At 34.5% G+C, this 20,888-nt stretch overlaps 1 protein-coding gene across 1 annotated transcript; it reads right to left on the bottom strand.

Annotated features, from left to right (window-relative positions):
* Positions 1-18,179: 18,179 nt before the first annotated feature.
* LOC139864039 (uncharacterized) lies at positions 18,180-19,880 on the bottom strand. The gene is made up of 2 exons (XM_071852626.1): positions 19,195-19,880; positions 18,180-18,996 (listed from the first exon to the last, which is right to left on the bottom strand). The coding sequence occupies exons 1-2, from the start codon at positions 19,878-19,880 to the stop codon at positions 18,180-18,182; spliced, it is 1,503 nt and encodes a 500-aa protein (XP_071708727.1).
* Between the last annotated feature and the right edge of the window lie 1,008 nt (positions 19,881-20,888).

The following is a 20,888-nucleotide window of genomic DNA, read 5'->3' as shown; positions in this document are numbered from 1 at the left end:
ACTGAAGTTTTGTGCTTTGTACATACTTCAAGTTTTTCTAAGTGATTTTAGAAATTCATAAAAATTTGAAAAGTTAAAATCCAAAAAGAATTGAATTTTTCATGAATAAATGCTATTTTTAGCATCATACCGAATCTGACAACCAAATAGTGCAGATTCAGTAAGTTTTAAAACTTTTAAAATTTTACTCAGTCTTGATGTTTAATGAAAAGTATAATAAACTTGTGTAATTTCTGATATTGAGTTGTCAAAGTTTGAAGTCAAATTGATTTAAATTTTGAAATTGGACTACATTCAGTATCTAAGGCCCATTCGGTAAGGCCCAATTTTGATCCATTCTCGGTTTCTATAAATAGAAGAGTCAAAATCAAAGACTATTACGTTTTCTTAATCAAATACCGAATCTGATTACCTTACTGAGTCTGTGCTAATCTACCGAGTTTTTACATTAATCACTTTAATTCTTTGGTAATTTCTTGTTTTAATCAAGTTTATGATATACATGTTATAGATCTGAGTTAAATGAAAGATCATTAACCAGAAAAGATCAAAACTAACAAGAATAAGGCATTCAATTTTGAAAATTATTGAAAAACCGAATCTGAGTTTACAACTCTAATTCTTCGATTAAATCTGATTGATTTGGTTTATTGATATGAGATAAAGTCAATTCAGTGTTAAATTAGTCGATCTATCAAAGAACGACTCAGATTGCATGATTGATTCGTGTTTAATGGATTTTGTATATACCGAATGTGTTTATGCTACAGTTACCGAGTCTGTTAAACATTATGACATGATTATCTGATCTTTTGTGTTTAAAATTGATTCTGGTTGAGATTTTGAATGATATATGACTAGAAATACATGTTGAGGTTATAATATATGAAATTTGAAGATACTAAATCTGATATTTAGTCTGGATACCGAGTCTGTTATTTGGTAGTTAAAATTTTCAAGATTTGACTTTGAAAACTTGCATGGTAATTCTAGTTCATCAAAGTGAAAGGAAAAGCATATTTGGTTACCGATTATGTCACATTTCATGGTTACCAAATCTACTCATAAAATTGAAATTTGATTAAGTGTTGTTGGATTTTCGGTTTTATCATTTGATTAATCATGATACATGTGTTAATTGATTGAATGCATAAATTTAATATCATGATTGTCAAATTCTTGTGAATAAATGGAATAAAAATTTTTATAGCTTATAAAATCTATAAAAATCATAAAATTTGAAAAAATACAAAGGACTTCAAAGGAAATAAGGATAGAGATATGTGCTTTATGATAGTTTGGTCTTCTATTCTTGTTTAAACAGTCAAATAGCAAACAATCACTTTATCAACACTCAAACCAATATTCCCGAAAACTATTGGCTTGGTATTCTGAAAGGCATCAACTCTGGCCTACTTTAAGCTCTACTGTCAGTGTGCCTAATACAGACTTGGGACTTCTTAACAGAACTATCAAATTTGTTGAGGCTATACAACCCACTGCTGCTGATCCACATGGAGAACATGCTAGATAAGAGTTTGAGTTGAGAGGGGTAAATGGTTTAAGGAGAATTACCAAGGCTGAGTTCAGGAGGATCTTTCAGCTTCCTCTTGTACAAAATGCTCCTACTTTTCCTTCTACTCAAAAAATGATGAACTCTATATTCCAACTGGGATATAGTGGAGATACTCTTGTTACACCTGCCAAGTTTCAAAAGAAGTTCTTACACTTCAGGTGGTATATGATCTTCTCAATCATCAACCGATGTTTTCTGATGACACAGAGTGGGTCTGATAGCTTGACGGTCCCGATGCTGAAGCCCTTCTACTCATTTACAAAGTTGAAAATCCAGACTATGCAGAACTTTTATGGGATCTGGTATAGGCTCAAGTGGATAAGACAAGGAATGCCTATGTTCCTTGCATAAGGTTTTTTTGTATCTTTATTCATCTTGATATAAGTGCTTGCAGAAATCCAAATATTTTTGTTCCTGGTACACATGGAATGCAGATGGTACACTTTGCGAAGGTAAAGATGAATACTCCGGTGCTGTCTGACAATCAATTCACAGCACCAATACCAGACTGGTTGGTGAGGTTGGCTAATCCCTTAGATGCCAGAATCCATGTATACTATGAGGCAGTAGGGATACCTCTTCCGAACCCAGCACAACAAGAACCAGTTGAACCAGCTGAGGTTCCAGCCCACAGGTTGTAGAAGAACCCATAGCACAACTCGGATCAGCTTCCACCTCACTTAGGGTAAACCTGAAACGCCCTAGGGTTATCTAATCTACGCAACCCGTGAGGATCAGAGAACCTAGTACACTTAGGATTGAACCAACCCTATCAAGTACACCAGAGGGGTTTGACAGTGATTCTTCAGCAACTGAGTCATCTCTCGAACAAACGCAGAAGAAGACACGTTATATGCCGGATGAGATGATTCATACTCTGCCAACCCAATGAGTAACTCGATCTAGGACTTCGACTCCTGTCATCCGCCAAATGTTTGATCCAACCATTGGTGATACGGACCAAGACTTAGAAACTATTAGGTCACCCTCACCCATTTCCGTATCAAATCTAATAATAACAATAAGCCCTACACTAAATGAAGGGCAAGATTCGGTAGGCAAGACAGCTAAAAGCAAGGATGGTAAAAAGACCAATCAGCCCATCCATTCTAAATAGGACTTAATAATAAATCTTACTAGTAAAGGTACTTCATCATCTCAAAAGGAAGTAAAGTCTTCCTCTGCAGTAAAGTGTACGCTGACTCAATCGATTAAGGAAACTCATTCATTGAAGTCCAGAACGGCCGAAGGGGAGCCGAAAAACCTTGAAAAGGCACCCTGCGTATCGGTCAAAAATCCTCTTGATATACTTCATCTTAGTGATGTCGTATTGCCTCAATATCAAACAGGGCCTAGAGGTCAGGCTTATCTTGATGAGGGAGATCTGCAACGTCCTATGGAAACGAGTCGACATGACACTACTTCAGAAAATTTATCAGAATTCCAGCAGACTGTTCCTTTGGTTCAAGAAATTGATCCATTGGTTCAAACCACTTCTCATTCGGATCTAGAATATCGAAATCTGAATGTTGAGTCTTTAACTGAAAGAGATGTGCCACCTCATGGTACATTGATGACTTCAGGAGTCTGGGATATTAGTATCTCTGCGAGAGTTAAATCGACGGGTAGTTCTACTAATTTGTCACCATGAGACTAAAGTCATGGAGGCAGATGATTTGAAAAAATCTTCACCGGTGACAACTCCAGTTGTTACCCAACCTCCATCAGAAGGGGATATCACGAATATGACTAGTAGTATGTACAACCCTACATAAAAGAATAATACCGCACATACATCCTTACCTGCCCTCACGGCAAATCAAACACTTCCACCAACATCACCAACATCATCTGCAGCTGCTCCTGGTTACACTGTTGTTTCACCAACTGGGTCACCTTCTCGGACTTCAAACAGATATGGATTTCAATATCTCTCTGACAATGAGGTGGAGGAACTTTACCTTACTGAATTTTCCAAACGAACTGATCTTGATGAAGTTCGTGACACGATGATGATTTATCTTGAGCAAGCAAGGGTAGTGTTTTTTATTACGACATACAAGTACAAGTTTCAAGTTACATGTCGGGACTTAAAAGAAAAGTACAACAATTACAACCATAACATGACAAAGTACAACACTTAAACATAGTGCATGATGATTTATTTTTAAAACGACGTCTCCACATCCTGACGACATCCCAAAAGCCAACCTGAATGTATGTGGACTCCTGCTTAAGGACCTGAGAAAACACATGCTTAAAAACGTCAACAATAATGTTGGTGAGATCATAGGTTTAATGTATATAAATGTATGGAACATAATATTTTCAAGTATAAATAGTTGTAAATATATTCTAAGTAAACATGAGCTCCCGATATCGAACTTAACAATCAAGAACCCGAAATCATGTAGTCTCACTTAGCTAGAGCTAGAAAGTCGAAGGTTATGCATCCACTAGCCTGAAGACTATGCCGGATGTGAGGAGTTACCCTCAAATAGATCTATCCACAGTATTCGCGTTTACCACAAACAAGTAATTAACGATATCAGAATCGGGGTTTAAGCTAAGTCATAAACTCAACACAATAGAATATAGTTTTAAGCACTTATGTCCACAATGTGTAAAACATATAAGTAGCATGTTTCTCATCCCAAAATAATAAGTTTGCTAAAATCAAGTAAAAATGGGACTATGATACTCACAATGATGCGTAACGGCTAAAAGTAGTAAGTGTGGTTAAGTGATTCAAGGACTCCGAGATCAAGAAACTAGATAAATGATTTAGGTCAGAGGTCATACTATGATAAATATAATATTTAGTTAAGTTTATTATGTGAGTTAGTAAGTTTTACATGTTCGTTTCGGTTTTCGATTTCGTTTAGTTCTTAGTTTCTTAACTTAGTGTTTTCTGATTTTTCTGATTTGAACCATCATTTTGTTCCTAGTGTTTCTCCAAAAATACACATCCAATTAGGATGAGATTACCACCTCTGGAAAGGTATTTGAGTTCTATTTTTAGAAATGTAAGGCTCTGTTTAGTACTCCAATTAAAAGTTGGTCAAAAGTGCAGGTTTTCACAGGCGTGCCAAACTGTCCAGATTTACACTATCAAATCCCATGCAAGTTTATAAATAGAAAAACACTTTTGTTTAACTTGAGATCTTTACATAGGGTTTCCAAGACATAAAATAACTTGTGTTTAAAAGGATTTTACTCCAGGTTTCCATTAAGTTAGTTTTTGCAAGTGGTCTTCTAGACCTAATTCTGACAGCAAAATTTTCATAGGTCAACATGAAATGGTCATTTCTCCTTGAATATTACATGTTTTTAGGTGGTTTAAATTGGAATTTACTCCCCTATGTGTACAATTTATAGACATAAAAATTATGTTTCCAGAACCGTTATAGTTTTTGATTTATACCCCTATCTGTAGACCTTGGTCAGATCAGTCCAAAGTATGACACATAGAGTGAAAATAAAAATCAGAAATACCCTTTTCTTTGAAAAAAATCACGAAAACCTTACAGAGAGCTTAGAACATATATATGAACATGTATTAAATTTGTAAAGCCTAGATCTAAAGTCTAAGTTGGGTTTAGAGTGAAAGATTTACAAAGGCTGATTTGGACAGTTGATGGTTTTAAACTTTCTAAGTGTTTTAGTTAGTTTTTCTTATGTTTTAGTCTTCAAATCTTCAAATAACTTTTATTAGTGATATATAACATATATTTAAGAATAAAGTACATCCACAACTTGACAAAATGATAGCTTTGGCACATGAACATCCTTGTGTTTAAACACTAGTTCATGTATTCTCACCAAGTTTGATCTTGTTAGAGGGCTTGTAAAAGATGAAGAATTTGTTAAATCTTTATACCTTTATGAAGATGGAAGATGATAGATGGAGATAGATGAAGATGATAGATTGAAGGTGGATGAACATAGATGGAGATTTGAGAGAAAGTCTAAGTATCAAGTTTGAGAATGAAGAGTGTGTGAGTGGTGGTGGTGGCGTAAAATGGGGAGGAGAGGGGACAAGAGTTGACTAAAAGTCCATGCAAATGAAAGGAGTGATGTGATCTTAGATGCATGTGATTAAGGGTGGTTCTAATTGCATGCATTCTCTTAATCCATGTTTAAGTTTAAGTAATTGTGGCTAGTTACATAATCTAGTAATTAAGTGTTAATGGTAACTAGTTAGTTTAAATGATGCAAGACTTATTTTAATGTACATGTTCAAGTATCACATTGATATTGTAATGACCCGGAATTTTCCGACCAAATTATACTTATGAGATTAATATTTACATAAATTAAACCATACCAACATGATAAGCAATCCAAATTGTTGAGACTTGTGTTTTTGAAAAGAGTTTTACACAACGTTTGACCGTCCAATATGACCGATGATATCACGAACTATATAACATACGATAATTATATGTTTATGTATATATATGTATTTATATGTATTTAACATGATCTAAAGATGGTTTAACATCTCATTGTGTACCAATGACAATGAGTTATAAGTATATTTTGAAACTACTAACTTAAGTTTTCAAAACGATAACTATACGTAACATTCTTTAATATATATACTTATAATCTATAATGCTTATAGATGTATCGTATATATAATGTATTTAATCACTTTTTAAGGACTTAAATACATAAAACAATATAAGTATATTCACAAAAGATAGCTATATTTGAATTCTCGTTCCGTTTCCTCAAGATTTCTATACGTATATCTAGGGTATATGTACCCGTATCATACCCAGCTTCTATACGTATTTACTATTGGTATATACACATCAAATCAACATCCTAATCAACATTATTACTGCCCTAGATATGAGGTAACTAGAATTTGTCAAGTAGTATGAATTATTAGTAAGAAAACAAAATTAGGAATCCTTTTCTTTCTTTATAAACTAAAAACGTTTTTATAAATGAACACCATTTCTTCACTCCATTTTCTCATACCTACACCCTCATTTCTCTCTCAAAATACTCCTAACTTCATACTTGATCATCTCCAAGCATTTTTCCCATCATTTAGCTTCAATTACAAGCCTTAAACACCATAAGAAAACTCTGTCAAGAACATATCAAAATAACCACCCATTTGAAGAAGTTTACTTCCAACCTTTTGATCTAACTCCACCATTCTTTGATTCTAAGATTATTTCTTATATTTTGCAGTAACTTTGTCCAAGTAACTTGAGGTGGTAACCTTGTTCATAATCTTATTCAATTCATATTCATATAGCTATCTTATTTTGTGGTATAAAATTTTAACAACAAGAACATAGTTTGAATGATTTCAAACTTATTCGCAAACTAAATAGATCCTTATAACTTGACTTTTAAAACACTTCAAGACCTGTAATATATCATAATGATATGCTAACCTAACAAGATATAACTTGGTTTTACAAAGAACATCTTAAAAACTGAATCTACGTCGTCGGAGTGCAACCGGGGGCTGTTTTGGGTTGGATAATTAAAAACCATCTTGAACTTTGAATTAGAAGTTCATGTTCTGGAAAAATGATTTTTCTTATGAATATGTTAACACATAAAAATTTCACGGTTTAACTCAAAGTGTAAGTATTTTTAGAAAAATGATCATTAAATGTTGTTTTTATGATTGAAAATGATCACTTTCATAAGTTTCACCAAAGTTTGACCTATAACCTATAATGTTGAATACAAACTAAGGTATTTTCAGTTCATATTCTTAAAATTTGACTCGATCCAAGGAAGTGGCAAGTTGAACCAACAAAACGCAGTTGTAATGAAGAAACTACGACTAAAACAAGATTGAGTATCCGAAGCTAGTTTAGCTACGAAAATATTTGGAGAAAAAGTAAATTAATCATATCTTTTCTAATTAATATGATATTGTATATATAATTACTTATGATTTGATTTTATATATTTCAGGACCACCCGTAAACAACACGAGAAAATTAATCATAAGACCTCATGATTGTACGCAACACGTCATTTGACAACACGGTACTTTATGTACGCAACACGTCATTTGACAACATGGTACCATGGGTCGAGATTAATTCTGATCAATATGAATACGATGGAGTCTTTATTTATTTTATTTAAACAACTAATTTTGGACCACTAACATCGGACTGCTAACTACGGACTAAGAAAAATATTAAAAGTATTAAAAGTATATATATATGTAACGATTACTTAAAAAGAAAATATGTTGATATATTATATATATGGTTAGGTTCGTGATATCTATCGGAAACCAAGTTGAATTAAATACCTTCAAGGCAAAAGTGAGTTTCATTTGCTCCCTTTTTAATTGCTTTTGCAATATATATTTTTGGGCTGAGAATACATGCGCGGCTTTTATAAATGTTTACAAAATAGACACAAGTACTTAAAAATATATTCTACGTTGAGTTGTACACTGGCATATTTCCCTGTAGCTTGGTAACTACTATTTACATGGGTATTGTAAACGCGAATCCTGTTGATAGATCTATCGGACCTGACAACCCCAACCGGACTGGACGACCAGTATTCAACGGTTGCACAGTACTTTGTTTTGGTGACTACACTTGGTACGGTGTAGTGAGATTTCATAATAAAGTGAATATGCGACATTGATTAAATGTTAAGTATGGTTACCAAGTGCTCAACCACTTAGAATGCTTTACATACACTTGCAAGTGTATTATGTTTATGATTATGAAATCTTGTGGTCTATTAACATATTGAAATGATTGTTATGATAAACCTATGAACTCACCAACCTTTTGGTTGACACTTTAAATCATGTTTATTCTCAGGTACGAATTAAGTCTTCCGCTGTGCATTTGCTCAATATAAGGACATTACTTGGAGCCGATCATCGCAATGGGACCAAATGTTGATGACTTCGTCCAGGTGGATTAGGACAGGTCCTTTCAGTTGGTATCCGAGCGGTGGTTGTAGCGAACCAGGTCTTGCATTAGTGTGTCTAACTAGTAGTTGTTAGGATGCATTAATGAGTCTGGACTTCGACCGTGCCTACAAGTCAAAAGTTTTGCTTATCATTTCTAGTCGGAAATCATTTGCTTATCATCCTTAGGAAATTACCTGCTTATCTTTCATAAGTCTAGACACGTTTTACTGCATTTACTACATTGATAGTGTATAGACGAATTCTTATCTTAGCATATCTGTTATTGCGAACTTTGACTGATATCTTTTCAAAGATTCTCCGTAATTTACGGGATTTTGGTATTATATATACATATGTAAATTATGTATTGAAGAGTACCAAACCTAACTCCTGTAATCTATTCCATACCAAAAATTCATTTTCCCCATTATACAAGATGGTTTCCGCATCTAGTTCGAATTCTTCCGATTCCGACAGTTATGCCGATATGGATTTCCATTCGGGCTCCAAAAGCAGCGTCACCGGAATGGATCAACCAATTTACCATCATCTATTCTGGATGAATTGGGGATGGGTTCGTAATATACTAAATCACTGGAGACAAGAAGTAGGTGATCCATTCCATCCACCAAATTGCCCTCTTGGCGATGAACCTGAAGCACTTATCGGCGAACCTATTCGAAACACCATTTTTTCTCTCATTTCTAGAGTATCTCGTCACGATTATATACTATCCTATATTACAAATCTTGTTCATTCGCTCGCTCCAACCTCCAATCATCCCGGTGTATTAGCAGAAGTTAACGAACTTCACGCTCGCATGACGGCTTTGGAGAACATGGTGCGAAGGTTGCAAACACCAGCAGCAGCACTAGCAGCATAATCAGCACCACCATTAATAACATCAACAATACTATCATCACCACTAACAAACAACATCCGTATCACACGTCTCGACATCATAATCTGTCCCACAAACATCAACACCATACGCACCATAGATACCAAGGAGTACCAACAATAATGAACGATGAAGTATTGATCCATAACTTCATTGATATTCTGCGAAGAATATGTGGTTTCAAAAAGTTTTAGAGATTTCTTATTCTAGCTCAAACCGAAAAACAAATGAGATTAATATCATATTAACTCATTAAATTCATGATTCCATCTGAAGAAAATATATATGTATATATGTTTTCATAAAGATTGTAATTAAAAGTTCTTTTGTACAAAATATTAATGGTGAAATTTTTTTTTAACGGGTAGGTAATACCCGAGGAATAATTAGATTTCATCTTAATAAGTTACATTGTACATTCGTCGAAGCTGATTCAACAGTCATTTACTATCCTACTTACAACCACCGATATACGTATCCGTTCACCGTAGAATAACCATTTTCATTCAATTTCATATTTGGATTTTGACTTCCCAGAATCCAACGAGTGGCATATGAAGAAAACATATGACAAAATAAAATCTGTTAGAAACAAACAAATTAACTATGAAAATTTTGTTAAGAATCCACGCTAACTGTTCCAGCTAACTGATTACATTTTATTTATCGCAGTTTATTTATCGCAATTTAATTATCGCACTTTTATTTATCGTCATGTAATTTCTGTAATTATTTTACGCACTTTAAATATCGGGATACGTATACAATGTTTTGACATATCATATCGACGCATCTATATATATTATTTGGAATCACCATAGACACTCTATATGCAGTAATGATCGAGTTCTCTATACAGGGTTGAGGTTGATTCTACAATAATATATATAGTTTGAGTTGTGATCGAGTCTGAGAGGTATACGGGTCACGACACGTATTAATTAATTCGTATATTATATATTAAACTATATATGAATTATTGGACTGTTACTGTGGACTATCGACTGTGGACTAATGACATTGGACAATTAAAATGAATTAAAATATTGATTATAACATATGAAACTAAACATTTCTTCAAGATTGCCACTTGATTTCATCTTAAACCTCATTGTATCTCGACGATTACAATCAGCGTTTAAATCTATCATGAATTTTAAAAACACCTCAATCGAGAGGATAAACCAACCGCACTTCATCTACGGAAGAAAAGATTGATGCATATAGTTATGCACCTGAAAAACCCTCAGAAACTGAGTAAAAGTTTGACACGTATCTGTTCTAGTTCCTTTGACATTGTTATTACCGAAGATCGTTTTGCAATCCCTTTCCAAAGTAGCTAATTTTGTCACAGCTCCAGCAAGTCAACTCCGACTTTTTATCCGAAACAACTTTATTATAACCGCGATATATATGCGTACTCTTTATTGTTACTGGGGAACCTTTTATATTCCACAATATTACCATCAGCGATTAATCATTCTAAAAACACAATTCTCCTGAAACTACCTCGGTTTGATAACCGATGACCCAGATCAGTTAACTTTGAAAATGCTGATGAAGCAGCATGTTGTAGATGATCTTAATGGCCAAAAGTTTGATGATAAAGAAAGGAGTGTTAGGAACGCTCGATAGAAAATTTAGTACCGAAAAGCGAATTATGTGAAACTATGAAGAAAGCCGTGGACAAATCACAAAGAATAAGTTTGCCTTCAAAGAATCCAAATGATTCTGTGCCTGCTAAAATCGTTAGCAAACATCTTATTTCTCATTCTAAACCTTCACAGACAAATCTTATTCATCATCCATTGATATTAGAAATTCTAAGATATTCTCTTATGTTCTATTATAAATATCCTCCATATTTCTGAATATATTTTCACAACTATTCTTATCTGAGATCATTTATCTCTCCGTAATATCTGCAACATAAAAAAAACTGTGTTAGTTTCTAAATTCTGAAACCTTCGAGTTTAAAATATGAATGTTTTGAAGTAGTGTTGGGAACTGACGCATGGATTAGTATAATATAATGACATTTGATCAACGTCATTATATTACAGTAAGTCATGATGAGTTTCTAATGAAGCATGATGATTCACAGTACCGTCATCATGTGCCATTTACACGACTCTTACATTCTATCTAATCTCTAAACATATCAAGAGAATATTTTTCTGGATGACTCGGTCTTCTCCAGGGTATTCTGGTAATTTAACAAATCAAAATCATTCTATTACCATTTTCTTCTTAGAGCATTAGCTATGTTCATTCTGAATTTCATATCTACGAATTCCGGACCATTACTCGCTTGACTCGAAGTCGGGAAGAGAAAACGAAAGCATGAAGTTCCGAAAAATAATGAAGAATATAAACTTCGATAATAACCCCGAAATTACAAACTGTGTATATCGATGCAGATAGCAATATAGAGATACGGGAGAATTAGAAACACTATAAACACAGGAGTATAGTAGAAGTAAATAGATTCTTCTGGTGGTAGATGAAAAAGAAGAATGACAGATATAAAAGTTAGGAGAATATCAAGAATCAGGACTGGATGGAGCATATTGATGAATGCTTTAAAATAAGAATCAAGGGAGAAAGAATAGAAGGTGTGAGTCGTGGAAAATAAGGAAACGAAGGGGTGAATTTATAGTGAAATATCCGACAGAGCAATCGAAACAGATTATTGCATATAATCAAAGAAGATCCCGATTTCCTTAATCACCAAAGAACCAAATCTTATTACGTAAGATTCTCTTTAAATCCCTTAAATCCCGAAAATCAATCATAACTACGTCATCAGTTAAGACGAATATATTTTACTCATCTCACTCTTTTACGATTGTCTCATTTATATTCTTCGCATAATCGAATCGTTTTATCTACATTACTCAATGATGATAAAACTCCATTATCACCTTATATTTGTCATGAAAACCTTCTTATTGTTATCCATAATAACCTCTATCAAATTTCGGGGACGAAATTTCTTTAACGGGTAGGTACTGTAATGACCCGGAATTTTCTGACCAAATTATACTTATGAGATTAATATTTACATAAATTAAACCATACCAACATGATAAGCAATCCAAATTGTTGAGACTTGTGTTTTTGAAAAGAGTTTTACACAACGTTTGACCGTCCAATATGACCGATGATATCACGAACTATATAACATACGATAATTATACATTTGTGTATATATATATGTATTTATATATATTTAACATGATCTAAGGATGGTTTAACATCTCATTGTGTACTAATGACAATGAGTTATAAGTATATTTTGAAACTACTAACTTAAGTTTTCAAAACGATAACTATACGTAACATTCTTTGATATATATACTTATAATCTATAATGCTTATACATGTATCGTATATATAATGTATTTAATCACTTTTAAGGACTTAAATACATAAAACAATATAAGTATATTCACAAAAGATAGCTATATTTGAATTCTCGTTCCGTTTCCTCAAGATTTCTATACGTATATCTAGGGTATATGTACCCGTATCATACCCAGCTTCTATACGTATTTACTATTGGTATATACACATCAAATCAACATCCTAATCAACATTATTACTGCCCTAGATATGAGGTAACTAGATTTTTTCAAGTAGTATGAATTATTAGTAAGAAAACAAAATTAGGAATCCTTTTCTTTCTTTATAAACTAAAAATGTTTTTATAAATGAACACCATTTCTTCACTCCATTTTCTCATACCTACACCCTCATTTCTCTCTTAAAATACTCCTAACTTCATACTTGATCATCTCCAAGCATTTTCCCCATCATTCAGCTTCAATTACAAGCCTTAAACACCATAAGAAAACTCTATCAAGAACATATCAAAATAACCACCCATTTGAAGAAGTTTACTTCCAACCTTTTGATCTAACTCCACCACTCTTTGATTCTAAGATTATTTCTTATATTTTGTAGTAACTTTGTCCAAGTAACTTGAGGTGGTAACCTTATTCATAATCTTATTCAATTCATATTCATATAGCTATCTTATTTTGTGGTATAAAATTTTAACAACAAGAACATAGTTTGAATGATTTCAAACTTATTCGCAAACTAAATAGATCCTTCTAACTTGACTTTTAAAACACTTCAAGACCTGTAATATATCATAATGATATGCTAACCTAACAAGATATAACTTGGTTTTACAAAAACATCTTAAAAACTGAATCTACGTCGTCGGAGTGCAACCGGGGGCTGTTTTGGGTTGGATAATTAAAAACCATCTTGAACTTTGAATTAGAAGTTCATGTTCTGGAAAAAAGATTTTTCTTATGAATATGTTAACACATAAAAATTTCATGGTTTAATTCAAAGTGTAAGTATTTTTAGAAAAATGATCATTAAATGTTGTTTTTATGATGGAAAATGATCACTTTCATAAGTTTCACCAAAGTTTGACCTATAACCTATAATTTCGAATACAAACTAAGATATTTTCAGTTCATATTTTTAAAATTTGACTCGATCCAAGGAAGTGGCAAGTTGAACCAACAAAACGGAGTTGTAATGAAGAAACTACGACTAAAACAAGATTGGGTATCCGAAGCTAGTTTAGCTACGAAAATATTTGGAGAAAAAGTAAATTAATCATATCTTTTCTAATTAATATAATATTTTATATATAATTACTTATGATTTGATTTTATATATTTCAGGACCACCCGTAAACAACACGAGAAGATTAATCATAAGACCTCATGATTGTACGCAACACGTCATTTGACAACACGGTACTTTATGTACGCAACACGTCATTTGACAACATGGTACCATGGGTCGAGATTAATTCTGATCAATACGAATACGATGGAGTCTTTATTTATTTTATTTAAGCAACTAATTTTGGACCACTAACATCGGACTGCTAACTACGGACTAAGAAAAATATTAAAAGTATTAAAAGTATATATATATGTAACGATTACTTAAAAAGAAAATATGTTGATATATTATATATATGGTTAGGTTCGTGATATCTGTTGGAGACCAAGTCGAATTAAATATCATCAAGGCAAAAGTGAGTTTCATTTGCTCCCTTTTTAATTGCTTTTGCAATATATATTTTTGGGCTGAGAATACATGCGCTGCTTTTATAAATGTTTACAAAATAGACACAAGTACTTAAAAATATATTCTACGTTGAGTTGTACACTGGCATATTTCCCTGCAGCTTGGTAACTACTATTTACATGGGTATTGTAAACGCGAATCCTGTTGATAGATCTATCGGGCCTGACAACCCCAACCGGACTGGACGACCAGTATTCAACGGTTGCACGGTACTTTGTTTTGGTGACTACACTTGGTACGGTGTAGTGAGATTTCATAATAAAGGGAATATGAGACGTTGATTAAATGTTAAGTATGGTTACCAAGTGCTCAACCACTTAGAATGCTTTATATACACTTGCAAGTGTATTATGTTTATGATTATGAAATCTTGTGGTCTATTAACATATTGAAATGATTGTTATGATAAACCTATGAACTCACCAACCTTTTGGTTGACACTTTAAAGCATGTTTATTCTCAGGTACGAATTAAGTCTTCCGCTGTGCATTTGCTCAATATAAGGACATTACTTGGAGCTGATCATCACAATGGGACCAAATGTTGATGACTTCGTCCAGGTGGATTAGGACGGGTCCTTTCAGATATAAATAGATGTATTTTACATGTTACTAATTAATAAAGTCTTTTACATACTATAGTAAATATTTGAGAAATTATATTTACATATACTTCTGAAATGGCATATGTAAAAATGTTATAGTCTTTTATTTATTGTTACTTTGTGAATTAAAGTTAGAGTGAAAATAGTAGTTCCCTAAACGCTTACAAAATGACTATAAATCTTACAAAAGACTAAAAAGACTCAAGACATCAAATTGCTTATCGTGTCGAAACTTAAATCATTCAAGTTAGCTTAAGAAAACCTAGTCGGAAAAATCCGGGTTATCACAGTACCCACCCGTTAAAGAAAATTTTGTCCCGAAATTTTAGGTAGTACCTGGCGTTTGTGTGATATCAGTGAAAGGATGTAGATACTTCTGCCGCATATGGTCCTCCCGTTCCCAAGTAAATTCCGGTCTTCTACGAGCGTTCCAACGAACTTTGATGATCAGAATCTTACTATGCTTCAATCCCTTAACCTCGTGATCCATGATCTCAGCTGGTTCCTCGATATAGTGAATTTTGTTGTCTATACCAATCTCTTCCAACGGAATGACGAGACTCTCATTGGACAAACACTTCTTCAAGTTTGAGACGTGAAAAGCATCATGGATACCTCTCAGTTATTGCGTTAGTTTCAATCGATATGCCACAGGACCAATCCTTTCAATTATCTCTAAAGGTCCAACATATCTTGGGTTTAGTTTTCCTCGCTTCCCAAATCGAATCACACCCTTCCAGGGAGACAATTTAAGCATGACTTTGTCTCCTACCTGAAATTCTAAGTCTTTTCTGCGAACATCAGCATAGCTCTTCTAGCGGCTCATGGCAGTCCTCAATCTCTCTTGAATTTGAAAGATTTTCTCGGTAGTCTCATGTATGATTTATGGAGTAGTGAGTTGTCTATCACCCACTTGATTCCAACACAGAGGAGATCAATATTTTCTACCATAGAGAGCTTCAAATTGTGCGGCCTTAATATTCGCATGATAACAATTGTTATACGAAAATTCTGCTAACGGTAGATATTTATCCCATCCACTACCAAAATCAATAACACACGCTAGTAGCATGTATTCTAGGGTTTGGATTGTTCTTTCACTTTATCCGTCGGTTTGCGGATAGTAGGCGGTACTCATATCCATTCGAGTTCCTAAAGCTTTTTGCAAAGATTGCCAAAATCTTGACTCTAATCGACTATCACGGTCAGATATAATAGAGACAGGCACTCCATGTCTTGAAATAACTTCTTTAAAATATAATTGTGCCAATTTCTCTATCCTATCCGTCTCTTTCATAGGTAGAAAATGTGCAGACTTCGTAAGACGTTCGACAATCTCCCAAATAGTGTCATAACCACTCGCGGTTCTAGGTAAGTTCATTATAAAGTCCATTATTATTCTTTCCCATTTCCATTATGGGATTTTCGGTTGTTGCAACAACCCTGACGGTTTTTGATTCTCCACTTTGACTTTTATACAAGTCAAAAATTTGCTCACATAAGTAGCAACGTCAGCTTTCATGTTAGGCCACCAATAAAATTACTTGAGATCAAGATACATCTTCCCGGTTGCATGGTGAATTGAGTATCTCATCTTGTGCGCTTCATCCAACACAAGTTTTCTTAATTCACCATACCTTGGTACCCATACACGTCCTGCAAAGTATCGGGTCCAATCACCCTTTACTTCAAATTGCTTAACCAATCCTTTAATCGCCTCATCCTTCCAATGCTCCTCCTTCACAGCCTCTAACTAAGCATATCGGATTTGTGAAACAAGATTTGCACGAATAATCATATTGAATGCTCTAACTCGCAGAGGTTTAATCCTTTCCTTCCAGCTCAATGCATCGGCAACCACTTTAGCCTTCCCAGGATGATAACGGATTTCGTAGTCATAATCATTCAACAATTCAACCCAACATCGTTGTCGCATATTTAATTGTTTCTGATCAAAAATATGCTGAAGACTCTTGTGATCCGTAAACACAGTGCATTTAGTTCCATACAAGTAGTGTTTCCATATTTTAAGTGCAAAGACAACAGCTCCCAACTCTAAATCATGAGTTGTATATTTTTGATCATACACCTTCAGCTGTCTTGTTGCATAGGCAATGACCTTCTGTCGTTGCATCAAAACACATCCAAACCCTTGACGCGAGGCGTCACAATAAACTACAAAATCATCATTTCCCTCAGGCAATGATAATATAGGTGCAGTAGTTAATTTATGCTTCAATTGTTGGAATGCATATTCTTGTTCCTTCAACCACTCAAACTTCTTGCCTTTGTGAGTCAATGCAGTTAAAGGTCGTGAAATCTTCGAAAAATCTTGGATAAACCTTCGGTAATATCTAGAAAGACCTAAAAATTGCCTCACATGAGTCGGGGTCTTAGGAACTTCCAAGTTTCCAATAGCCTCCGTCTTAGCAGGATCAACATATTTACCTTGGGTACTAACCACGTGACCCAAAAATTGTACCAACTGTAACCAAAAATTGCACTTTGAAAACTTGACGTACAATTGCTCTTTCTCTAGTAATCCAAGAATTAATCTCAAGTGTTCTTCATATTCTTCTTTGCTTTTGGAGTAGATCAAAATATCATCGATGAACACGATAACAAACTTGTCCAAATACGGCTTACATACACGGTTCATGAGATCCATGAAAACCGCAGGAGCATTAGTTAAACCAAACGGCATGACCAAGAATTCGTAATGGCCATATCGTGTCCTAAAAGCAGTCTTAGGAAAGTCATCCTCCTTGACTCTTAACTGAGGATTACCAGATCTCAAATCAATCTTCGAATACACACTAGATCCTTGTAATTGATCAAACAAATCATCGATCCTCGTTAGTGGGTACCGATTCTTAATCGTCAATTTGTTCAACTCTCGATAATCTATGCACATCCTCATAGATCCATCTTTCTTCTTTACAAACAAAATAGGAGCACCCCAGGGTGATGAACTAGGTCGAATAAATCATTTATCCAACAGTTCTTGTAATTGGTTCGACAACTCTTGCAATTCCGAAGGTGCTAATCAATACGGTGGTCGAGCAACAGGTGCAGCACCAGGAATTAAGTCAATTTGAAATTCAACTTCTCTACAAGGAGGATGACCAGGAAAATCTTCATGAAAAACTCCAGGAAAATCCTTTACTACCGGTACATCCTTAAGTCGCTTCTCCTCCGACTCTATCTCTTTTACGTGCGCGAGGATGGCTTTGCATCCTTTCCTTAAATATTTTCTAGCCTTCATGTAAGAAATTATGTTGAGTTTCGTTCCACTCTTGTCTCCTTGCACAACTAAAGTCTCACAATTCTCGAGAGAAATACGAATGGCTTTCTCCGCACAAGCAATATCCACATGGTTCTTAGATAACCAATCCATACCAATAATAACATCAAAACTACCTAACTCAACAGGCATAAGATCAACTTCAAATAGTGTATCAGCTAATGTTAGAGCACAACCTCGAAAGATCTTATCTACTTTCAAAATTTTTCCATTAGCTAATTCTATGACATACTTAGTGTCTAAGGCAGTTGGAGGTACGTTAATCACGATACTAAAGTCCTTAGAAATAAAACTTCTATCAGCACCACTATCAACTAGCACATAAGCAATGCAGTTGTTAAGAAAAAATGTATCCGTGACCAACTCAGGATCCTCACGAGCTCCTTTTGTCGAGATATTAAATGCTCTTCCTTTTGCATTTCCATCCTTCTTGGCATTCGGACACTGATTCTTCATGTGCCCCACTTGTCTACATCCATAACAAGTCTTGGATTTGTTTTCAGTTGGCTGCGTGAGATTGACTCTACAATCATTGGACGTATGTCCCACCTTTTTGCTCCTATCACAAACAATAGTGCAAGCTCCATAATGATGCTTATAACATCGATTACAATAAGGTTTCTTGCCATTGTAGTTCTTGTTGGCACTTGTATTCTCGGACTTGGGATTGTCCTGCTTCTTCTGCTGAGAACTATTTCCTTGGTTCTCGTTCCACTTGCGCTTGTTGCCTTGAGCTTTAACATTAGGCGTCGCTTACGACGCTTGACGACGCTTAACCTGATCCATCAAATTGTGTGCCATTCGGATAGTATCTTGAAGAAGTATTGGTTTAGAAGACATTACATCACCTTGGATGTCTTCCAAGAGTCCCCACACATACCTCTCGATCTTCTTTTCTTCAGTAGTAACAAACTCAGGACACATCAAAGTAAGTTCTAGGAATCCCTTTGTATATCCAGTAATGTCAGTTCCTTGAATCTCCAAATTCCACAACTCAATCTCAAGTTTTTGAATCTCGTTTCTTGGACAATATTCACTGATAATCATTCTCTTGAATTCTTCCCATAGTGTTGCGTAAGCTTCATCCATGATTGCAGACTGAGCAAAAGAATTCCACCATGTAAGAGCACTGTCTTGATGAGTACAGGTGGCAAACTTTACTCTATCTACATCAACACAGTTACTGATCCTGAAAATGAACTCGAGCTTCTCAAACCACCTCATCAAACCAACTGGTCCTTCCACACCAGTGAAAGGTTGAGGTTTGCAGATGATAAACTCTTTGTATGTACATCTTTGTGGAAAATTATTTCCACCAGATCCTCCAGCTTGACTTGCATTAGCTTGCACTCTCCGTGCCTCAGCAGCGGCTAACGCTTCATTAACCCTTTGACTAATCATCTCGTCAACTTGGGCGTCGGTATAAGTCCTTCGAGTTTGCATTATCCTTCATGATAATCAAAAGAGACCATCAATTTCCGAAATAATATACACAAAATAAATAGTAGTGATTGTACATAATGGCATAATTAAGAAAATGAACTAAACTTCATAATAATAAAAGCCATTTCCATTAGCATTTTATAATTACAAATTTTGGGTTATATCCACCCATTTACAAGTTCACTTGGATAATCTTGCTAGTACAATTAGAGTTACTACTACAATTTCCTACATATATCTGATAAAGTGGTAGATAGTCAAAATTTACTAATGCTATACAACATGGTATGCTCCATCCTATCAACAGTACCCGCATATCGCTCCATCCACTATCTAATGAGCTCTACCCTAGCATAGAGGTTATCATAGTCATCCCTGAGTTCCTTAACAGAAGCCTCTAATGCCTATTACATATCGGAATCATACAACGTCTGAACGGAATGAACAACCCTAGAAATACGGTTATCAAGACGGCGAATTCGGGTAATAACGGTAAAAAGTATCACACCCTCAGTTAGGGCCTGGGCGAAATGTGACTTAATATCAAACAACCAACATATTATAATAAACGAGAACAATACTAAATGATAAAATCAAACTTTATTGAGAGTACGCAGTGGAAAATGATATGTCGTTACAAAGGAATAAAGTAAATGTTTAAATGCAATAGTAATAAATGTGATTTCTCTTGATCATATGTCCAAGTAGCATCACATAAGCAGTAATTATAAGAGCTTGAATCAAACAGCACCTGAGACAAAACATGATCAAGTGTCAACCAAAAAGGTTGAGTAAAGTTCATAGGTTTAACAAATATGTTTGACCGTTGTTTTAGACCACAAGATTTAGTTTGTAAAGTTGATCTCCCGCAGGATCAAAAAGTTATGCCAAGGCGTGATATTTAGACTAAACGTTCAAGTTTGCCCCAATGACAATTTGTGTCTGTCCTTGTCGGTTTAATTTCATTATTAAGTAATACAAAGACTTAGTCAAATGTATCAGGGACGT

This window comes from Rutidosis leptorrhynchoides, chromosome 8 (assembly GCF_046630445.1).
Source record: "Rutidosis leptorrhynchoides isolate AG116_Rl617_1_P2 chromosome 8, CSIRO_AGI_Rlap_v1, whole genome shotgun sequence".
NCBI lineage: Eukaryota > Viridiplantae > Streptophyta > Magnoliopsida > Asterales > Asteraceae > Rutidosis > Rutidosis leptorrhynchoides.
Note: the sequence above shows the minus strand (reverse complement) of the source record. Positions and strands in the feature narration are given on the sequence as shown.

What these genes read in the sequence shown, in the direction of transcription:
- LOC139864039 (XM_071852626.1), bottom strand. Translation starts at nt 19,880, where the DNA reads ATGCAAACTCGAAGGACTTATACCGACGCCCAAGTTGACGAGATGATT. An exon ending in GTTAAGCGTCGTCAAGCGTC is followed by an intron (nt 18,997 to 19,194) that starts GTAAGCGACGCC and finishes TGTTTGTGATAG; the next exon opens with GAGCAAAAAGGTGGGACATA.